Source organism: Barbus barbus (genome assembly GCF_936440315.1).
Source record: "Barbus barbus genome assembly, chromosome: 1".
NCBI lineage: Eukaryota > Metazoa > Chordata > Actinopteri > Cypriniformes > Cyprinidae > Barbus > Barbus barbus.
The window spans coordinates 31733409-31752569 of NC_136729.1; the positions used below are offsets into that span (position 1 = coordinate 31733409).

The following is a 19161-nucleotide window of genomic DNA, read 5'->3' on the forward strand; positions in this document are numbered from 1 at the left end:
TATTGCCATATTAATTTGAGCCGGATTCAGACACCAAGAATATTGAACAAGCGGATCGCGCAGAACATTTGCAAGCTCGGATATTGCAAGACGCATTAAGCCGCGGTTACACTGCACTTTTCGTTCCATTGATTTCCATTCATACGCATGCGAATGCATCAGACCGGAAACGCAAGCCCGTGTGAGAAGTTTTCACATTTCGCTGCGTTCCAAAGTTAAAGCTTGGTGAACTCTGGCCTGCGAATTCGCATCACATGATACTGTGTGACCAACGGGAGATCGATGCGTCACAACATGACCTCATATCTGAATTAAAAGAGCATAAATTTAAAACTTCAGTGCTGCAGGAAAGGGGAGTACATTGTATGTTTTTACAATTTCGGTGTATTATTATTATTGGTTATGTATTAAAAACTTCTTAAAATAACTGCATTTACTATGTACAGATAAGTGCAACGGTAATATGTATTGTTTATTGTTCTTTAATTCTAACATGAATTGCAATGAAACTGTTATACAGCTGAATTTATTTATACCATAGTCTAGTGTTTCCCACAGATGCTCTATTTGTGGCAGCATTTATGCAAATTCATTCTCTGCCAGCAGGGGGCGCTGTTGGAGCGGTAGAGATCGAGGTTCCCCGGTAACGCTGTACACAAAGCAGCGCTCTGCTCACAAACGCTGCTTTATCAGACATTACATGCAAGATGAAATGAAAATGACATCCAAAATGTTCTGAAGACAGTTAGTTTCCTTCAGAAATACAGTGATATAAAAACACCCGCACCGGGTTTTGATTTTGAAACGTGCAGTGCTCATGCCTTTTGGAATATCTATTTGTGGCGGTCAGTTTTGATATTGTGATGGGCGCCACAAATAAATCAATGTATGGGAAACACTGTCTAAGTCTCATAATTGAAGTGTAAATTCTGCAGATTACATCATTGTCCAGTATTGTACTGTCAGCAATTTATAAAAAAACGTTTTCATAATTTTAACATACATATTTACATACATAATTATTCAGAACTTGATGCTACAGCAGCACTTCATCGTCTTGTCTGATACACCATGACCTCACCCCTCCCCACCCCCCAAACATAGGCGTAAATCCCGGGGGGGACGGGGGAGACAAAAATTATGATATCCATCCAATGTATTTTTCTGTGAGCGATTATAAGGTTACCAAGCTTAATTCCGTAGCTTGTCACCCACTATTACTTAACACGGCGATAAGCCTGTGTGTGAACTGATATTAGGCAAATATTGTAAACCTACCGATGTGTTGGGTTTTGCTCAATATGATGTTAAGTGGCAGATCAGTGAATATCTAAAGAGAAGTCCTCAGTCCTAGATGAAACCTAAATACTATGTGGAGGACACAAAATAATATTTATAATATGGCCGCGTGGTGAACAATATGAGCTGAACTCATATTTAAACACGGTCTCCATGCTATACACATGCTGTGTACACATATCTATCCGTACAAGTGCAATTTTGATTGTATTATTTGTGTCCCCTTCAAAAATTGCTCGAGAAATTGTCCCCCCCTACTGTTAGATTAAATTTACCCCCCTGCCCCCAACCATTACAATTTCCGATTTATTTTAATGATATTCTAATGGGCCGCTTTGTGATGTCACAACACCCGGAAAACAACACTGTAGTCCAAACGAGCCGTTTGTTGTAGTTCTTGAAAAGGGATTTTTTTTAAAAACGAAATATCTCCCTTTGGAGATTTGTAACTTTGTAGAACTTTTTTATGCCCAACCATACATACTACACACCGAGTAAAATTCAAAAAGTGAAAAAGCATAATGGGACCCCTTTAAGTTTCATTAAATTATAGATGTTTGTTTCCATAATTTGCCCGGATCCAGAACTTGTTTCCACTTTCACAGGTTTGAACAGGTCAATTGAAGACTCACCAAGGCTGATATCAGAGGCCATGGTTTGGGGTGTAGATGGTTCATAGGGTCCCAGTCCAAACTGCTCCCTCAGGCGGTTGCCTTGCTCCATGCTGAGAATCACAGACGTTCTGCTGTACCAATTACTCCGACCATCTTTCTCCACACAGTAAAGGAACTCAGAGCCTTGAGTCTTATGACCCTTCACCACACCTGAATACCAGAGACAAAGCATCAGTTTTTTCCCCCCACATTATATTTTTTTCCCAAAAATAATTACTTGTTTTAATGTTCCTTACCCATTTTTTTTTCTGCATTTTGACACAAAATAACTAAATAATCATTAGACCATAACAATAAAAACATCATATGGATTATGCACATTTTCGAAAGACAGAAATAGACAAAGGTAGATAGAACAACAGACAGACCGATACATATAAAGATAGGCAAAGGTGGACTGAACAACAGGCAGACAGACAAAGATGCATAGAATGACAGACAGAAAGATATATAGACAAAGACAGATAAAATGACAAATAAAGAACAGACAGGAAAAACAGACAAACATAGAATGACAGACAGAAAAGTATACAAACAAACAGAAAGATCTATATACACAAAAGACAAACAGGCAGAAAGGTATACATACACAGGGAGGCAAAAGATTTATACACAAAGATAGAACGACAGACAGACAAAGACATATACACATATAATAGACCAATAGAAAGACAGACAGCAAGATATTAGGGCTGGGCGATATATTGCATGCGATTGTCATGCGCATCTTATCAGTAAAGCCGGTTCCGTGATTAGCTGTAAATCTCCATCACCTGCTTTCAGATGGAGCAGCATATATACAGGTCCTTTTCAAAAAATTAGCATATTGTGATAAAGTTCATTATTTTCTGTAATGTACTGATAAACATTAGACTTTCATATATTTTAGATTCATTACAACACAACTGAAGTAGTTCAAGCCTTTTATTGTTTTAATATGGATGATTTTGGCATACAGCTCATGAAAACCCAAAATTGCTATCTCAAAAAATTAGCATATCATGAAAAGGTTATCTAAACGAGCTATTAACCTAATCATCTGAATCAACTAATTAACTCTAAACACCTGCAAAAGATTCCTGAGGCTTTTAAAAACTCCCAGCCTGGTTCATTACTCAAAACCGCAATCATGGGTAAGACTGCCGACCTGACTGCTGTCCAGAAGGCCATCATTGACACCCTCAAGCAAGAGGGTAAGACACAGAAAGAAATTTCTGAACGAATAGGCTGTTCCCAGAGTGCTGTATCAAGGCACCTCAGTGGGAAGTCTGTGGGAAGGAAAAAGTGTGACAGAAAACGCAGCACAACGAGAAGAGGTGACCGGACCCTGAGGAAGATTGTGGAGAAGGACCGATTCCAGACCTTGGGGGACCTGCGGAAGCAGTGGACTGAGTCTGGAGTAGAAACATCCAGAGCCACCGTGTACAGGCGTGTGCAGGAAATGGGCTACAGGTGCCGCACTCCCCAGGTCAAGCCACTTTTGAACCAGAAACAGCGGCAGAAGCGCCTGACCTGGGCTACAGAGAAGCAGCACTGGACTGTTGCTCAGTGGTCCAAAGTACTTTTTTCGGATGAAAGCAAATTTTGCATGTAATTCGGAAATCAAGGTGCCAGAGTCTGGAGGAAGACTGGGGAGTGGGAAATGCCAAAATGCATGAAGTCCAGTGCCAAGTACCCACAGTCAGTGATGCTGGTGTTGGTCCACTGTGTTTTATCAAGGGCAGAGTCAATGCAGCTAGCTATCAGGAGATTTTGGAGCACTTCATGCTTCCATCTGCTGAAAAGCTTTATGGAGATGAAGATTTCATTTTTCAGCACGACCTGGCACCTGCTCACAGTGCCAAAACCACTGGTAAATGGTTTACTGACCATGGTATTACTGTGCTCAATTGGCCTGCCAACTCTCCTGACCTGAACCCCATAGAGAATCTGTGGGATATTGTGAAGAGAAAGTTGAGAGATGCAAGACCCAACACTCTGGATGAGCTTAAGGCCGCTATCGAAGCATCCTGGGCCTCCATAACACCTCAGCAGTGCCACAGGCTGATTGCCTCCATGCCACGCCGCATTGAAGCAGTCATTTCTGCAAAAGGATTCCCGACCAAGTATTGAGTGCATAACTGAACATAATTATTTGAAGGTTGACTTTTTCTGTATTAAAAACACTTTTCTTTTATTGGTCGGATGAAATATGCTAATTTTTTGAGATAGGAATTTTAGGTTTTCATGAGCTGTATGCCAAAATCATCAATATTAAAACAATAAAAGGCTTGAACTACTTCAGTTGTGTTGTAATGAATCTAAAATATATGAAAGTCTAATGTTTATCAGTACATTACAGAAAATAATGAACTTTATCACAATATGCTAATTTTTTGAAAAGGACCTGTATATATATCAATATCTGAGTTGCTTGTCAGTGAACTATGGCTCTGTTTATTAAATGCCGCTCCATTTGAAAGCAGGTGATGGAGATTTACTGCTAATCACGGAACCGGCTTTACTGACGAGATGCACATGATCATCGCGTTCAATATATCGCCCAGCCCTACAAGATATATAGACATAAGCCCGATTCGGACGGTAATTGTTTCTCATATGGACGTCTGTAAAAATTAATTTACATATCACCTCAGTGATAAAACTCATGGATTCGGACGGTGATTTATTCACAGTGGAGTGAGTTCTGTGACCCTGCGAACCAGAGAACGCGCTGCTCACGTGGCCAGTCACATGATTGTGTGCCATAAATAATTTACAAATTTATTTATTCTTATTATTGTGTAAAATGTATTTTAAAATACTTATGTAAAATATATTCTTATTATTCCAAGCATATTTTATAATGTATAATACTATTTATTATTTGATTATTTAAATCTCCTGTTTAAAAATAGGAAAATACGCGCTATAGTTGTATATAATTATACGCTATATCCGTTTATAATACACATTTTAAAATTGTATTGCATACTTGCCGCTGCCATAATAAACCCACTTCGAATGTTGACTTGCTTTTCTTCTCTTTCTGCTCTCACTCGCTGTTCTTTTAAATAAGTTACTTAATTTCCAGCATTTCAGAAATAAATATGTATGCAAATTACACCGAAGTACAACAGTTACCATACGGTGCTCTGGAGTGCCCAAAAAGGGTTTAAATGCTGAATTTTGAATTGATTTCTTCTCGTAAACTCAGAGATGTGAATTCGGACGGCAATTAAATTACCACACGACCTTGGTGTTTGTCAAAAAACAGTAGGTAATTTGGCCGGGGATTTTCACGGGGGTGGTAAGAGAAAAACACAGACGTCTTGGATTCGGACGGCAATTAAATCACCAACTACCCCCTGTATATGGTGAAAATCCCTTACGTTCCCCTGAGAAACAATTACTGTCCGAATCGGGCTATAGACAGAATAACAGACAGACAGACAGACAGACAGACAGGAAGAATGATATATAGGCAGACAAACAGACAGATAGGTAATGATTCTGTAATGTCTAGGGATGTAACGATTCACTCAACTCACGATTCACGATACTGATTACATGATATAATTACATGATACAATTATTTTTTTACCAAAATGAGATTTATGACAAATTATAAATGAAAAGGTGTCCTTCTTATTGATTGGACAAATGCAGCACATTTCTTTGTGAAACTGAAATATGTTAAATAGTAATTTGTACAAAGTAAATTGACATTTTAAAACAAACCCCAAATCAAATAAATAACCCAAATAAAAGAAATCAGAGGCAACCACTGTATTTTAATAACAATCCAAACAAAGATGCTGCATACATGCAACATGAGCAGTTTTTAATCTAAATTAGATTGTATCATTTCAAAATGATACATTTCTGAATTCAGTAATGTGAAATTATTATACTACATAAAGCATCTCTGCATGAAACAGAAACAGCAGACGGGCTGAATGAGATGCCAGCAGGTAGCGCTTATGGAACAGCAGCGATACAGCGCGCTTATGAACACTACTGTAATATGCATTATACAGAGGCAAGAGGAAAAGAAAATACCATCTAAACTTTTCTAAAGACAGTCAGTTCCCCTCAGAGATACATTCATATAAACTCCCACCCCCAACTGTATCACAAGTTGACTTGTTTAACATCAACCAATTTAAATCATCACATATTTGTATTGATTTTCAAATGGCTCAGGGTACATCGTTATATCCCTAGGAAAGTGTTAAATCGTTTTTTTGATCCTGCTTACCTATTTTAAAGTACTCCTCCTCGGTTAAGGCAGTGACTTCCGTCTCTACAGGAATGGGGTCACAGAGCAAGATGTCTTTTCCTTGTACTTCACACTCCTGGTTGTCATCGAACAGAAGGCGGAAATGGTTCTCTCCCAGGTCTCGAGTGATACTCCCAGAATAGAAATACGAGTTGGATGACCACTTGGCCAACACACGCAACCCAACAAAACTGCTGCACCCAGCACTGTTATCTGGGGAGGTGGTGTTGAGCGATTCAGAGCGGCTTGTAGCACTGGGCTCTACTGGGCTGCCCGGTGCTTGGACATGCCTTTGGGCAAAGTGCTCCTCTTCTGAGGATGATGCACCCTGGCCATGGGCACCACCTCTCTGTCCTGTCCTGCCACCTCTGAGAGTCAGTATTAGGTGATGGAGAGAGAATAAAACCAAAAAATTGACACAATGAGCATTACAACAATCATTAATTATGGAAACAGAGAGCTCATCCATGTGCTACAAAGGGAAGCGTTTGAGTTAATACTAATGACTAAGTCATATTTGGGGAAACAAGGAACAAGGATCATGCACGATGATTAAAAACAGTGGCTATAAATCAGCATCTAATACAAAGAGTGTCTTGGACCCTGCCAGCTTTTCCAAGAGAGCCTCACCTGGACAGCGGGCCGCGGGAAGGAGGCCTTCCTCGCCGGCCACGGCCACGGGGGCTCAGCTGGGTGGTGACCCGAGACCCCCGTGCATCCGTCACCTCTGACCCCACCACCACTGTGTGACTCCTTGGCTGCTGCCACCCCCCCCACCTGGGGTTCAAACACACACAAGGAGAGGATGCGCTCAGCTGAAACGCCCTCGACCAAATGTGTATGGGAGCAGCAGCCATGAGAAGATAATAAAATCATACCGTGTCCAATAACAAGAAGGTGAGAACATGCTCTACTGAAACGTATTGACAATAACACACAGGACATTCTACGCAACAGTGCCTACTTCCCTACAACCGAGACTCATGTGTTAACCGCAGAGTGTTAGTAATGGAAACAGAGACAGGAAGACTTCTCACCGGCCAGACTTGGCCCCTCGGCTGGGGGGCATTAAAAAATCTGGCATTCTGATAGGACCCAGGCCTGTGCTGCTTGTCCCACTGGAGCTGTGGTGTGATGGGGCCTTCGAGGAGAGTGAACTGACGTCAGCCAGGTCTCCTGATGTCATGGAGCTTCCTGTGCGGGAGGGTGAGATGTCACTGTCTACGACGCAGCGATCCACCACGGGTTCCTCTGACTCCTTGGAGAAAAGATATTGCAGAGATTTGTTTATCAGCTTAATCTGTACCTAAAACCACAAAGTGCACCAAGTAATATTTTCCACATTAAAAACATTTACACCTAAGGCAATAAGTGGTACTTCTAAAATACTTTTAAAGTCATGTCCCCTCACAAAAAACGAAAGAAAGAAACAGGCTTTAAGGTGGTTTAAATCATACCTGTCCGATCGCTACCACTTTGTTCATTTAAATGGAGAGTCATCACAATTATCACAATTAAAGTATGGAGTACCACAAGGATCAGTCCTAGGTCCTCTGCTATTTTCAATATACATGCTACCTCTTGGTAATATTATTAGAAAATACGGGATTAGTTTTCATTGTTATGCTGATGATACTCAACTATATATCTCAACAAAACCAGATGAAACTTCTAAACTAAGGTAATAGATTGTGTAAAAAATGTAAAAGATTGGATGACCAATAATTTCCTTCTATTAAATTCAGATAAGACAGAGATATTACTTATTGGACCAAAAAACAATACACAGAATCTCTTGGATTACAATTTGCAACTAGACGGATGCGCCGTCACATCCTCTAAAGTCAAAAATCTGGGTGTTATATTAGACAGCAACTTGTCCTTTGAAAATCATATTTCCCATGTTACAAAAACAGCATTCTTCCATCTTAGAAACATTGCCAAGCTTCGAAACATGCTACCTGTTTCTGATGCAGAAAAGCTAGTTCATGCATTCATGACCTCTAGACTGGACTATTGTAATGCACTGCTAGCTGGTTGTCCTGCATCTTCAATAAACAAGCTACAGATAGTCCAAAATGCAGCGTCTAGAGTTCTTACCAGGTCAAGAAAATATGATCATATTACCCCAATTTTACAGTCTCTGCACTGGCTACCTATTCAGTTCCGTATCATTTACAAAATATTATTACTTGCCTATAAGGCCCTAAATAGCTTAGCTCCTGCGTACCTAACTTGTCTTCTACCACGCTACAATCCAACCCGCTCTCTAAGGTCGCAAAACTCTGGACTTTTGGTAGTACCTAAGATAGCAAAGTCCACTAAAGGAGGTAGAGCTTTTTCACATTTGGCTCCTAAACTTTGGAATAGCCTTCCTGATAACGTTCGGGGTTCAGACACACTCTCTATGTTTAAATCTAGATTAAAGACACATCTCTTTAGCCAAACATTCACATAATGCATCTTATAATCTTGTACTGTAGTATATCTGATCAAATGTACATTATTATTATTCTTTAGCTTGGGTTGAACAAATCATTTTTTGCTTAGATGGAACAGCAGCTACGCTAATTATGTCTCTATTTGTCTCTGTTTCTGCCACGGAACATCCCGTGGTAACTAGGAATGACAGAAGCTTCAGTCTGGATCCAACCCCTAAATGATCTGAGATGACCGAACACCTGAGAAAAGATAATGCCAACCCCTCAGAGGATTTCGAAGGATTCCAACGCTCAGACAACATACAGAATTACCAAATGACCACTGGAACCAGTTGAGACCTTACAATCTGACTTTGCTGCAGTTGGAATTGAACTGCTGGTTTGTTTGGCCAGAGGAGAACTGGCCCCCGACTGAGCCTGGTTTCTCCCAAGGTTTTTTTCTCCATTCTGTCTCTGATGGAGTTTTGGTTCCTTGCCGCTGTCGCCTCTGGCTTGCTTAGTTGGGGACAATTAATTTCCAGCGATATCGTCGACCTGATTGCAAATTTTTTTTTGTTTCATTTTACACTATTGACACACTATTTCCTTTTTTTTTTTTTTTGGGATATTGTGCAGTTGCTTTGACACAATTTACACTGTTAAAAGCGCTATATAAATAAAGGTGACTTGACTTGACTTGGTTTAAAGTAAAAAAAACACATTTTCCACATACTGTACATTATTGTTGCTCCTCTATGCCCCGTCTTTCTGAAACGCACCGATTTTTACAAAGCTCATTGTTCTGAGAAGCGAGGCGTGCTCTGATTGGCCAGCTATCCAGTGCGCTGTGATTGGACGAATACCTCAAGCATGAGACGGAAATGTTACGCACTGTGCGTAACATTTCCTTACCGTACTGTGATGCCATGTCCCAGAGCGATGAGACTAAAACAATAAAACCTATTATAAACTAAGCATTTGTTGCATCCAGTGGGGACATAATTACTGATTATAATGACTTATACTGTCTTTTTACACGGCACGGCACATGACACATTCTCCTTGTTGGAGAAACAACAAACAACAAGCACTACTCTACACTGCTCAAAACGTGTATTTGAATAGTCAGTAGCAGAAACGTACTTACAGGCTGTGAGTCAGAAGCGTCAGACTGTCCTTGCAAAGTTGGAATTGCCCCACTTTATAGAAACAGCCTTTGTGCAAGCCAGCATTGCAGGCTACTCTCCTGCCAGGTTCAGGAAATAGTCCTCCATAAATTGATAAATCCATAGATCCATAAATCCGCACACACTCGAATATTTGCATTGTACTGCTCTGGAACAGTGTTGTAAATACAACTTATCCACTGATTTCTAGGCTTCCGGTTTGTACACGCATGGAGTAGACGTGTGTTTCTTGGCTCCGCTTCAATATTTAAAAAATGTCCTAAATAAGGCAAAATAATAAACTGTTTTCTAGCTGAATATATTAAGATCTACACCGCAACATGACGAAGCCAAATAAAGTTAAGAAATCGTAAAAAGGAGCGGAAGAGGGCGCAAAAGTTGCCGAGGCAATCGCAGGTGAAGCTGAGGCTAAACCTACGCCGACTACAAATGAGGATCTTAGGTCTGCAATCAGTGCTTTGAATAAGACAGTGGATCAAAGACTGGGCGAATCTTCTACACTTTCTAATGTGTCATCGGCGCTGACTGACATGACTGCTCGAGTTGAAGAAACAGAGGAGGCTGTGCAGGCTCATGAAGGCCGGATTGAATCCCTTGAGAGGCTAAATGCAAAGATGGCTACTGAGTCGGCTCTCATACAGGCAAAGCTGGAGGATCTGGAGTCGCGTTCTCGCAGGCACAATATCCCCATAATGGGAATCAAAGAGAAGTTGGAAAATGGCAAGCCCTCTGAGTTCGTCAGCTCATTACTTCCAGAGTTGCTTGGGCAAGATAACTTTGATAAACCGATCCAAATCGACATGGCTCACAGAAGCGCGAGGCCAGCTGCCGGCAATAGACCGCGAGCTATCATTGCTAGACTGCACCATCTCCAAGTGAAAGAGCTCGTACTACGCCTAGCAAGACAGAAGGCTCCTCTGCGTTTTAAATGTGACAGTGTTCAGATCTACCCAGATTTAACGTCGGGAACGATGAAGCAGCAGCAGGACTTCAATGACATAAGGAACAAATGCAAGGAAAGAAACATAAGATGTGGCTTCAAATTCCCGGCGAAATTCATTGTGACGGTAGGAGAGGAAACTAAAACTTTTGAAATGCCTTCCGATGCTGAAAAGTTTCTGATGACTACAGTCCCAAACTGGAAATCTACGAGGGAAGTGCAAGGTGATCATAATGGAACTAACAATATGTCTGAATAAAAGGTGATCTGCTCTACCGAGAATTTGCACAGTGAGGAAACCTAAGGTTCAAATATGGACATGAATATTAAAGACTATATATCCTTAAAGCGGACAGTATATTGAACTGTTGCGGAGGAGTGTAAGTGGCTATAGTATACAGTCGCCGGTAAGGTTTTTTTTCCGTGAATGGGAGGGAGTGGAGCTACTGTAAGTTTCATAGTTCCCTCCTTGGAAGCATAGGGTGGGTGGGAGGGAGGGAAAATTTGGGTGGGCGTTCTGTTGGTTGTGTTTAAACATACAAGTTCTAAAGAAGGTCCAAATGTTCTTGTTTTGGTTATGGTACGGTTTCATAATTTTTATTTATTTATCTTTTCTTAATTACATAAATGTCAACTGATATTCACAGTAAAGATCCCAATGATAGACTGGGCAATATTAGGCTTATTAGCTGGAATGTTAGGGGAATTAATAGCCCTGTAAAGCGTGGAAAAGTTCTTCTACGTCTTAAATCTTTAAAAGCAGATATAAGTTTTATTCAAGAAACACATCTAAAGAAGGGAAGTGAGAATAGATTAAAGTCTAATTGGATTGCACAAATGTATCAGTCTACGTTCTCCACCAAAGCTAGGGGTGTGGCTATTTTGATATGTAAGAATGTACCGTTTGTTCATCAGAAGACTATAACTGATATAAATGGCAGATATATTATTGTGTTGGGATCTATAAATTCGAAACAAATTACTTTAATTTGTATGCACCAAATCAAGACGACCCCTTCTTTTTTCAAGAATATATTTAAACTAATCCCCAGTATTTCTGAATCAAATATAATTATTGGAGGTGATTTCAACTGTGTGCTGGAGAACGTGCTTGATAGACAACAGAGTCAGATTGCCAGTGTGACGTCTAAATCTAATGCAATGTTAAAACAGTATATGCAATCCCTAAACATTGTAGATATATGGAGAATTCTTAATCCCTCAGATAGAGATTTTTCTTTTTACTCTCATGTGCACAAGTCATATTAGCGCATTGATTTTTTTCTGCTAGATTCAAATTTAGTACCAAATACATGCAAGTCACAATATCACAATATTATAATATCATAATATCAGCTCATGCTCCCCAGTCAGTTGACATTAGACTAGATAATTTAAGAGGAGAATTTAGATGGAAGTTAAATAACACACTATTAAAAGATGAAGAATTTAATAAAAATCTGGAAAAAAAGATTGAGCGATTTTTAGAAATTAATGATAAGGGTGATGTGCGTGATTCAAATTTATGGGAGGCATTGAAGGCTGTAGTTAGAGGGGAAATAATAGCATTTGAGATAGCTCAAAGGAAGAAAGTTAGGATGAGAATGACTGAAATAGAAAGAACTCTTACCAGATTAGAAAGCTTACACAAAAATAGCCCAAATACTGTGTTACTGAAATAAATTATGGCATTAAAGTATGAATATAATTCTCTATTATCTAGCAGTGTGCTAAAGTTATTATGTAAGGTTAAACAAAGATACTATGAATTAGGTGATAAACCTCACAACCTTTTAGCGCGGCAATTAAGACAAATTAAGAACAAAGAGGGAAAAATAATAACCAATCCAAAGGAAATAAATCTTTAAAAAAAATAATACATTTTGCAGAGTTTTATGCAGAGGTTTATACTTCCATAGGAAAATCTGTCCAGAAAAATATTGATAGTTTTCTAGAAGGACTACACTTGCCAAAATTAATTAAAGAGGCTTTAAAGACACTAGATGAAGAAATAAACATTGAAGAGGTGGAAAATGCTATTAAAGAGTTCCCTAACAACAAGGCCCACGGACCTGATGGGTTCAGCATCAAATTTTACAAAAGATTTAGTAAGGTTATTTTGCCATTGTTGGTACGCATGTATAAGCATTCACAGGAAGCTGGACGTTTTCCTGCATCTATGTATGATGCCAATATTGCTCTTATACCTAAACCGGGTCATGATCGGCTACTAGTGTCATCATACAGACCGATTTCCTTACTACCCACTGAAACCAAAATAATTGGGAAAATAATTGCAAATAGGTTGAAGAAGAATATCTGTGATATACATCCAGATCAAGCAGGCTTCATGCCAAGCAGACATGTATTTTAATCTACGTCGTCTGTGCAATGTTTTATATTCGAATCATAAAGAAGCAGTAGCAGTCATTTCACTGGATGCACAAAGAGCATTTGACCAAGTAGAATGGGGATACATGATGTCGGTCCTGAAGAAATTTGATTTCGGCCATGTGTTTAGAGAGTGGATAAAAACAATATATTTCTGTCCAAAAGCCTCAGTAGTGACTAATCATAGTGTCTCAGCTCCTTTTTCAATTCATAGAGGGACAAGGCAAGGCTGTCCGCTGTCCCCATTTCTTTTCGTAGTTGCGATAGAGCCTTTGGCCGCATATATCCGGCAACAGGCAGATATCCAACCAATCACGATAGGTGGCCTCCCACAACACATTTCACTTTAGGCAGACAATATACTTTTGTTTATAAAAAATCCTAGTAAATCTATTCCACATCTCCTCTCTTCTATTACAAAATTTGGGAATATATCAGGATTTACTGTTAATTGGGAAAAAAGTGAACTGATGACTACTATGCCCAACACTTGTCAGCAGTATATAAGATCCACCCCGTACAAAATAGCAGAAAACTCTTTTACTTATCTTGGTGTCATAATAACTAGAAAACCACAAGACCTTTTAAGAGCCAACTGGCAAAAGAAGATTGATCAGTTAAAAAAATAACATAGACTATTGGAGAACACTGCCAATTTCAATGATAGGTCAAATCAATGCAGTAAAGACGGTGAGTCTACCAAGATTCCTCCACCTATTTCAATCTATCCCTTCATGTATACCACAATCCTATTTTAAACAATTAGACAAGATCATTTTTCAGTTTTTATGGAATTATAAAACAGCAAGAATTAAAAAACAAAATTTTTTAAATCTAAGGATAAGGGGGGATTTGGGTCACCTTTCTTTAAAGCATATTATTGGGCAGCACACTTGAATGTATTCTCTTGGTGGAATGATGACCCATTAGAAGGAACCTGTGAACAACCGGAATGGCTTAGAATTGAACAAGCCCTTTGCTCTAACTCTTCACTGCAGGCGCTATGTAACAGTCCTGGTAAGGTTAGTAAGCTTATCTATAATAATCACTTTGTTATAGGCCAGTCTTTAAAAGTTTGGAAACAAATTCAAATATATATTAAAGCTCCTAATGTATATCTTTATAGCCCCATATGTATGAATCACGCCTTCATTCCAGCTCTTAACGACAAATCTTTTTCGCTTTGGAAACAGAAGGGAATAAGCTGTGTTGGCTCACTTTATATGAATGGGCATTTCCTGTCTTTTAAAGAGCTCCAATCAGAGTTTGAGTTACCAAATTCTCACTTTTTCAGATATCTGCAAATTAAAGACTACATCAGAAAATATTTTCCTAATTTTGAACAACTAAAAACACATGACAAATTAAGAGGAAATAAACAGATTTAAAGCTGGAAACTCAAAAGCAGTGTCATATTTCTATAATGTATTAACAGATCTGGTGGAAAGTGACACAACTACAATTAGGAAAGCATGGGAGGAGGATTTAGGTTTCACTATTGAGGATGCGCAATGGGAGGAATGCCTACAGAATATACATGATTGTTCAATTAATACGAGACAACTTAATTCAATTCAAATCTCTACATACATATATATATATATATATATGTGTGTGTAAAACTAAATTGCACAAAATTTTCCTGAAGTGTCACTGATATGCAATAAATGCAAGGTTGTGGATGGTACACTTCTACATTCATTTTGGACATGTTGTAACCTTCATAAGTACTGGACAGATATTTTTGACCTGCTTTCAAAAGAGTATAAAAAGATATTGTTCCAGATCCAATGATTGCCATTTTTGGGGTGATTTCTGTACCTTCTTTTAGTTCATATGAAAGACAGGGTATTTCTTTATTTATGGTTCTTGCAAAGAAATTGATTCTTCAGAGGTGGAAACTTGACATTGTCCCAACATTCGATTGTTGCTGAGTGAGCTAGCGGGCATTATTCATATTGAGAAATTACGATTTATTGGTAATAAGCTAGATATATTTTGGAAAATATGGAAGCCTGTGTTAGATTACTTAGGAATGAGATAACTTATTTACGTTGTTTTTTATGCTGCATTATACCTCTGTAACTCATTTATTTAACTAAATATTATGTGGTGATCGAAGTATTTTTGTATTTAATTAATTAATTTACTTATTTTTTATATAAAAATTATACTTATATACTTAAAAATACTTATATAAAATATATATATATATATATATATATATATATATATATATATATATATAAAATATATATATATATATATATATATATAAAAATATATATATATAAAATATATATAATATATATATATATATATATATATATATATATATATATATATATATATAAATAATTTTATTATATACATATATATTCTTTCTTTTTTATATATATTTATTTAATTTTTATTTTTTTCTTCCTCACACCCTGCTGATGTTATCACTGTGATCTGTTTGGAACCCCTTTGTTTTGAACATTAGAGGAATCTATTTGTAACTAGTATACCGTACTATCGCTTTCCTTTTGAACCTTTGTTCTGGAAAAGCAAATGTCATATTAAAACTGAATAATAAAAAAGAAAATAATAAAAAACCCACTGATTTCTAGTTGTGTTCTCTTTTGGAAGCCCAAACAAAGTACTTTCGCTTCCGCCACAACATGGCGCTGGCGGCAGCAACAACACTACAGCGAGAAAAAAAAAAAATCACGCCCTCTTTCTTTGCGTATACATTTGGGCGGTGTTATGAAAATCTCCCCACATCGTGATGTAGACATGTGGGGGTGTGTTTAAATGAGGCGTTTTAGGGGGGGCGTGAACAAGTCTTAACTTTTATAAAGAATATCTCTTTGGTTTTGAGACCTTAGTCTTTGCAACTTCAGGGATCTTATCTATGCACAAACAGCTTGTAACACTCCAAAGAGAAAGGAAAACTTGAAAATCGCATCTCATGACCCCTTTAAATCCCCAAAAGTTTAATGAAATCATTGGGATGTTGAGCCAAAGCCTGACATTTTCTTTATGATGAGAAAAACTTAACAACATTCTTACAATTTATCTTTCTTGAATCTGGTCAATTTATGTTAATCCGGCACCTGGTAGCCTCACGGGGGCCACCATATTAAGATGACATGACCAGCCAAATATTATTTATCAGTGTTGGGGAAAGTTACATTTAAAAGAAATACATTACAATATTGCATTACTTTCTAAAAAAGTAATTACGTCAGTTACTTATGGAAAGTAATGTTATGTTACTTTTGCTTTACTTTTTTTAAATCTTGGCTGAGCTTGCTTGTTGTTTTGTTTTTAATATAAGAAACTTCTGTTTTTGGCAAATGTAAAAAGCCTTTTCACAACAAAAATGTAATGAATAAGCCTCAGGCAGAGATGACTAATGAATAAGCCTCGGTATGTTCACATTTAGTCTAGAACGACAGTAACCGTCATGTTTACACTATCCACACAATACATGTGCACTTACTCCTGATTTACTCTTGAGCTGTCAGTCAATAAATGGAAAATAAATAAATAACTGGTGTTACTTATTTGAAAAAGTAACTTGGATATTTTCTTGTAAATTAAAAAGTAATGTGTTACTTTACTAGCTACTTGAAAAAGTAATCTGATTACGTAACTTGTTACCCCCAACATTGCTACCTAGTAATGTCCCAATTATCAGACACTTTTGGTCACGATTAAATTATTCATGTCTGAATCAAAAGTGTTAATTGTCACAAGATGTCATAAACAGAGCAACATGAACAAAAATCATGGAGTTCTAGCCAAGGCAACACTTCTTACATTGGTAACCTTGCGGTCAACCTCTCTGCCATCTTCATAGTAGACATCTGTAATGACGCGAGTGACCGTTGTTCGGACTTCCTGGATGGTGCGAACATGTCTGCGCAATGATGGTCCTGGATGGGTTCTTGTTCGTGTGCTTGGTTCTCCCTTTAAGAGTAAAAAAAAACTTAAAGATCCATCTGAAAGGTTACAGCCCTTTATATTTAATCATACTAAATAATAATTTCTTGCAATCTATGACATGATGCAGGATTTTACCTAGTGGCTAACATATTTACAATAAGTAATAAATCATTATAAACATTTCGTGAAATCTTTTACCCTTCCAGACAGGTTATGCGGTCCAGACTGATCAAAACTAGTCTGCTGAGACACCACTCTCTGACAAACCAAAAGAGACAAAAAGAAAAAATATAACATATGGCACCTGTTAAAGCACTTTATCATTAAATGTATCCTAAATAACAAACACTTTCTTACTTTGCTGGGTGGGGTAGTGGTCGAGCTGATATCCACACTAGTTTGCTGTGACACAGCTCTCTGTCGAACAGGTGTTTGAGGTTTGTCAGAAGTGCTGAGAACCTCTTTTTCTTTGGCAGGGGAGGACAGACCACTGACCAGAGGTTCAGAGTTTGCTCCCGCACCAGCAGGGTGCAGAGGTACAGCTTCAGTGACTCTGCCTGAGGCTCTGCTCTCCACTGTTTCTTTTGGGCAGTTGGTAGACAGCCCTGAGTCATTAGTGTTGGGGGACCTAAACAGCTGGCTTGCTTGCCTGTTGGAGAAGTGGAGAGACAAACACATACAGGCAGAATTTTAGAAAGACTACAGAGTACATTTGTTTAGTACAGTGCACATGATCTTCCTTAATAACTTCGTTTCACTGTTTACAAGCAGAGGAATGTGCAAGCATATGTCATAGTATTTTTGTGAACACGCATCAAAGACTGACAGAAAAGAAGAATTGTTGAATAAAGTTCTTATTTTCTTTATGCACAAAAGAAAATAGTCTCGCAGCTTCATAAAATTACGGTTCAACCACTGATGTCACTTGGACTATTTTAACAATGTCCTTACTAAGTTTATGTGCCTTGAACGTGGTGGGAACCTTGCTGTCTATGGAGGGTCAGAAAGATCTCAGATTTCATAAAAAAAAATCTTAATTTGTATTCTGAAGATGAACGAAGGTCTTACGGGTTTGAAACAACATGAAGGTGAGTAAATTAATGACAGAATTAAAATTTTTGGTTGAACTATCCCTTTAATTGCAAACTGAGCAGCACTGAAAACACAGGATAATGAGCTGCTTGTGCATAAAAGAACAGCATTTTATTATTTTATTTGACAGCACAAAGACCCTCCCACTCCCAATTTCAAAATATGTATTTTACAATATGCACTGACGCACTATGCCTTAAATTCAGCACAACATTATAATTAACTGGGCTTTCTACACGGCACACAACAAGCATTAGGGATCAACATCAACAACAGGATTTTAATCCTGAAGTCATGATGTTTTGACCCGGTGCATACAAATAATTTTTACATTTGCAACTTTGCACACAGTAATTTTCAGTCGCAAATGCTCATTGTGCAGCCCTGTGAGAGCATATAATTCAAGATACCCAGAAAACAAGCATGACCCTATTTTTAAATAGAACTGCATAAACATATACTTTTATCTCTAATGAACCGCTAGTGGTGATTTAAAGTGTGACATTTTTCTTATTTCACCTGAGTGAAGGATCACTGGACTCTTTATCCTCTACCTGGACCTGCCTGTGGGCCTCCCGAACACGACTGAACACAGAAGGACTGAAAAACAGACAAGAACAGGGAAATAATATACCGCATGAAAACTCAAATCTGCAGTTCTGTCCAGTATTTAAATGAAAAAAGAAAAAAAAAGAAAACAGGTTTGAGGCATTATTAAGGATCTGTATTACAAATGTGTTAAAATGACTAAGGCAGAGAATCAGCAGCTGTGAGTGACAGCTGAAAAATGATTCCATCCCACAGATAAGCTTCTGCATAGCAACCACTGCAGGTTACCTGGTTACATCCATGGCAACAGTGGTAGCCTTGGAGACAGATCCTTCCTCATCTGTTAATGGTGGTTCTGGGGAAGCATTAAAATCAAGCTTAATGGGTTAGACTTTAGACCACTTAAAACAGTACT

General features: G+C 38.2%; 1 protein-coding gene across 7 annotated transcripts in view; it reads right to left on the reverse strand.

Annotated features, from left to right (window-relative positions):
• The window catches only part of LOC306870891 (TP53-binding protein 1-like), a gene marked incomplete at its 3' end in the record, with an annotated part of 30964 nt that overhangs the window by 5344 nt on the left and 6459 nt on the right, over window positions 1–19161 (reverse strand). For 4 of the 7 annotated variants that reach the window (XM_079418408.1, XM_079418412.1, XM_079418407.1 and 1 more), the window contains exons 15-23: window positions 19035–19101; window positions 18717–18797; window positions 17463–17754; window positions 17304–17363; window positions 16980–17129; window positions 7272–7492; window positions 6865–7011; window positions 6214–6602; window positions 1932–2123 (exon numbers count right to left, since the gene is read on the reverse strand). In XM_079418408.1, the coding sequence (XP_079274534.1) occupies window positions 1932–2123; window positions 6214–6602; window positions 6865–7011; window positions 7272–7492; window positions 16980–17129; window positions 17304–17363; window positions 17463–17754; window positions 18717–18797; window positions 19035–19101 (1599 nt within the window). The remainder of the gene's footprint in view (window positions 1–1931; window positions 2124–6213; window positions 6603–6864; window positions 7012–7271; window positions 7493–16979; window positions 17130–17303; window positions 17364–17462; window positions 17755–18716; window positions 18798–19034; window positions 19102–19161) is intronic. The other 3 variants (XM_079418410.1, XM_079418413.1, XM_079418409.1) reach the window with 1 other exon arrangement.